This window comes from Etheostoma cragini, chromosome 15, assembly GCF_013103735.1.
Source record: "Etheostoma cragini isolate CJK2018 chromosome 15, CSU_Ecrag_1.0, whole genome shotgun sequence".
Taxonomy (NCBI): domain Eukaryota; kingdom Metazoa; phylum Chordata; class Actinopteri; order Perciformes; family Percidae; genus Etheostoma; species Etheostoma cragini.
The window spans coordinates 16,467,274-16,471,555 of NC_048421.1; the positions used below are offsets into that span (position 1 = coordinate 16,467,274).

Sequence of the window (4,282 nt, forward strand, 5' to 3'; positions counted from 1 at the left end):
CACACACACACACACAGTGGGCCGGCATTTACAGAATACTATTGCACCACTGACATTTCTTCACCATAGAGCCGTGTTGTGTAAAATCAAAGTTCCTCATTATATGTAAGTTACACTAACTGGCTTGCTGACAAGAAGTGATTGGTTAATCATGTTTTTGAAGGCTTCTTTAAACCTCATGTTCTGTTCTCCTCGTTCCAACTGCAGGCCTCCTCCCCCTCTATCCACATGCCGTCTAAGCAGGTGAGGATCAAATCCTCCCATTCTACCGGAGACGTTAGCACGGTGTACCAATCCTCCGAGCCCAGGGGGCGCCACTTATCAACTGGTACATATCTTCACCTGTCATTCGTAAATATTCTCTCTTCTCTGATGGTTCACACATTGATTTAAAGGAGGAAAGTAGACGCTCAATTTTTCTCAAAAGCCTCAACATTTAGTTAAAATCCAGGGTAGCTCTCACATTGTTAAGCCATTGCCACTTCTTTTTTACTACCTTGATTTCCCTGTCTGTCGCCTTCTCCCTCGCTCTCTCTCTGCCTGTTCTTTCTTTGGCTTCCTCTTTTAGCAATGGGTCCACTTCCTTTTCCTGTTCACCATTACTAGATGATGCCTGCTGGACAGCAGCCAATCAGATTACAGAATGCTATTAGTTTGGTGGACCATTAGCCTGGTTTGAGATGAAGTGGCTGCAGGAGGGCTTGAGCCGTGGACTTTGGCAGCACCAGGCCATAAATAATAAAACCAGCTCTCAAACGTTGCTCCAGAATGGAAGCAATCTGTAGTTTTATTGGATTTTTCTTTATCTTTGTGGGAGAGAGGGCCTTTCTGAATGTTACATTTTTGTCACAACAGTTACTGCAGGGATGTGAGTTGTCTGAGTGTGGTCTCGGCTTGTGCACGTCTGCTTTTGTGCTGCTTCCCTGCATGGAAATACATCTCAACGTAGATGAATAGGGCCTGTTTGTTTAAAAAAAAAAACGTATGCAAAGCAGTTTTTCATCAATATTATCATCGCATCTGATGATTTTAAAGCACATTAATGCCAACATTTTTATGTAATTTTCAGTAATGTTTGCTCTTAACTGCTGTCTGATCCCAGGTTCTCAGAACACGGGGCGTAGCTCGCCACCTCCTGGCTACGTGCCTGAACGCCAGCAAAGGATCGCCCGCCAAGGTTCATACACCAGCATAAACAGTGAGGGGGAGTTCATCCCAGAGACCAGCGATCAGTGTGTGAGTTGTTGCTACGCTATTAATGGGGAAATGATGTGTTCTATATTTAGATTTGATCACATGAACTAGAACGATAAAATAATGGGTTATTTTCAAAAGTTGTGAAATATAAATTCTTAATTTTTTTTTAAATGTGTACACACACCATTTATTTCTATTGGGCCCTGTGTAGGTGCTGGATCCCTGGAGCAGCGCAGAAAACTCTGTCTCTGGAAGCTGTCAGTCTCTAGACAGCAACTCAGACAGGTGAGGACCAAACTCTGCCTGCCAGAAACTTACTAAAAAAAAATACATATGTATGTATATATATAACATTTTTTTATATATATAAAAATAATTGGTGTATCTGCAAATATCTAAAGTCTCTCAACATCTCTCACTCTTTTCCTTCCTTATTTCCTTCTCCTCTCTCACAGCCCCTCACTGAGGAAGTCTCGCATGCACAGAGCCAAGAGTTACCCTGATAACCGCCAGGAGTGCTCAGGTGAGAGCAGCTACAAGAAAAGTTCCTTCCAACCTTTAAGGGAAATATTTAGTTAAAGCAGCATACTCACGTCTTATGGGATAAAGCATTGTGACAGCCACTTTCAAACTTCCTTTAAACCATCAGGACACTATGGTGAAAGATGTCTATAGGCTTTGGCTGCAAGTTGTGAGAGATGCATGAGAACGTTTGTGTTACCAGCAAAACCAATCCTCCACCATTAAATATCTGGCCCAGGCCTTTTATAAAAAACTGAGTACAACTTTACTGGATTTATACATGGGCGTTTGTGTGTATTACTATATATGTCTAGTAATTGATTTACTAAATTACTTATTTTCATTTCTTCTTATTATTTACTCCTTTTTGTTTGTTCTTTTTTGTGTCTAACTAGCTACCATGTTGTAGTATGTTGTAAATATTGTTTGAACGCTGTATCCAATAAAATATGTTTGGGGGGGGGGGGGAAACAATACGGATTTTATAAAGAAATCAACATGAATTCTCAATTCAATAGTATGTATATAGCGCTAAATCACAACAACAGTTATCTCATTGTGCTTTTCATAAAAGAGCAGGTCTAGACCGTACTCAGTGATGGTATTTACAGAAACCCAACAGTTCCCACCAAGAGCAAATAGTATTTTTAAATATCAGATCTGCCGAGTTCTTAAGTATAAGCTACAAGGAAGAGTAATAAAGTAGCTCACGTTAATGTTGTGTGACTTATTGAGCTAAACCTTTGAACTACAGAGTAATCCTGCTGACCCTTGACTTATGGATATTTTCTTTTAGACCGGGAGAATCATGTGTATGACAGAATAGCAGGTAAAGGAGGCACCTATCCTCGTAGGTACCATGTCTCCCTGCATCATAAGGACCACAGTGAAGGTAAGACGATTAGCTGACATATTTCTTACGCTCTCTCTTTGTACTATTCTCTCCCTTAATAAGCCTGTCCATTATGTGCTATGTAACCGTAGCCCAACTTTTTCGCGCTTTTCTTCAGGTCGTCGGACGTTTCCGCGGATCCGTCGCCCCCAGGGGAACCTGTTCACTCTGGTGCCCTCACGCCGGTCGCTCAATGGCAGCGAGGAGAGTGTGGGCAGCTGGCAGCTGGTCGACGCTCAGGGCAGGCTCCGTCCCCAAGATCGTTCTGTCGCGCATAAGTGTGAGTGTTAATCTAGAAGAACTCTAAAGAAAATGTCCTTTAGAAAATAAACTTCACTTTTTAGGATGACATTTATTCTTAAAAGGTAAATCAATTATACAATGCAGTTTTCAAAGTACCACCAATGCTTAAATCATGTAATAAAGGTTTCCACCCAAAACTTACTTTTAGCAAGATGAAAATGTAGCTACTGAAACTCTGGGTAGTCAAATAATAAAAGTAAAAAATTAATTCCTATGTAAACTGCACCAAATGAATTGCTGATAGCTATCAATTTCAACTTTGTGCATCTAATACAGTCATAGTTCTGTTAAGCCTCCCCTTCCACAAGCCCTGGGGGAAACAGTTGGCTTGTGAGGAAAAAGATAATAAATATTTGGTCTTTTCTGATATGTAAGATGACATGTTGTATTTTGTTATGTAAAGCGTAAATGAACAGCTGTGTATTTTATTTTTCAGCTCCCAGTGCTCCAATGACATGGCGGCGGGGGAAGCTTCTGGGCCAAGGAGCGTTTGGTCGGGTTTACTTGTGTTACGATGTGGATACTGGGAGGGAGCTGGCTGCCAAGCAGGTCCAGTTTGATCCTGAGAGTCCTGAGACCAGCAAGGTGAGACATCAACATGGCTAGATCAAGTTCACAGAGACAGAATGCTTGGTTGTCTTGTGCCTTCCTCTTTTGTCTTTCTCTGGTAATGTTGAGAACTTTTCAGATATTGCTGATGGCATGCTACCTCTTGTTATTTCTTCAACTGATTGCTTTGCTGACATTGCATGTACATGTAGACATCTTGCTACTTCTGGTTGCACATTAAAAAAAGGCAATGGTGTCACTTCCTCCTTACTTTTACGTTATAACCAATGGATGGGGACATTACAGTATTTTGTAAAATTTGTGCTTAATATTTTACTTTAGTCTGTTGATTAATAACAAATCATAAATCTGAACTACCGCCCAACTGTAGAAGCACCAAGAATGACCTCATATCTTGTGTGTGTTAATCTGTTCAGGCCATTGCGCTTGAACACAGGTAGTTAGAATAGCTGACTGAGCATTACATTTATGAATCAACTATCTTAAAAAAAAAAAAGTTTGTGAGGTCTTAGGTCAGGAGGTAAGCCATAAAAACTTAATTTTGATGCAGAAATAATTGAAAAATTGAATAACTCAAGAAGTGGAATGGATTGAAGAGATATTCTTCCCTCCTTCAACCCCCCTCTTCCCCATTTTAATGTCTTTTCCTGTCTTCCACAGAGGAAACATGCACTGTCACTTCCTGTATCTGAGTGTTGTGGGGGGAGTGGTGGCAGTGAGGGGTGACGGGTCAGCATTGCCTTGGCCTCCCATCACCCCTTCATCACTCACTGTCAGTGATGAAAAGCGGGGGGGGGG

General features: G+C 41.2%; 1 protein-coding gene across 1 annotated transcript in view; it reads left to right on the top strand.

Annotated features, from left to right (window-relative positions):
- The window catches only part of map3k3 (mitogen-activated protein kinase kinase kinase 3), a 15,798-nt gene that overhangs the window by 7,326 nt on the left and 4,190 nt on the right, over nucleotides 1–4,282 (top strand). The window contains exons 6-13 of the mRNA XM_034894442.1: nucleotides 93–105; nucleotides 164–328; nucleotides 1,103–1,236; nucleotides 1,409–1,482; nucleotides 1,653–1,720; nucleotides 2,516–2,611; nucleotides 2,730–2,891; nucleotides 3,351–3,499. Of these exons, the coding sequence (XP_034750333.1) occupies nucleotides 93–105; nucleotides 164–328; nucleotides 1,103–1,236; nucleotides 1,409–1,482; nucleotides 1,653–1,720; nucleotides 2,516–2,611; nucleotides 2,730–2,891; nucleotides 3,351–3,499 (861 nt within the window). The remainder of the gene's footprint in view (nucleotides 1–92; nucleotides 106–163; nucleotides 329–1,102; nucleotides 1,237–1,408; nucleotides 1,483–1,652; nucleotides 1,721–2,515; nucleotides 2,612–2,729; nucleotides 2,892–3,350; nucleotides 3,500–4,282) is intronic.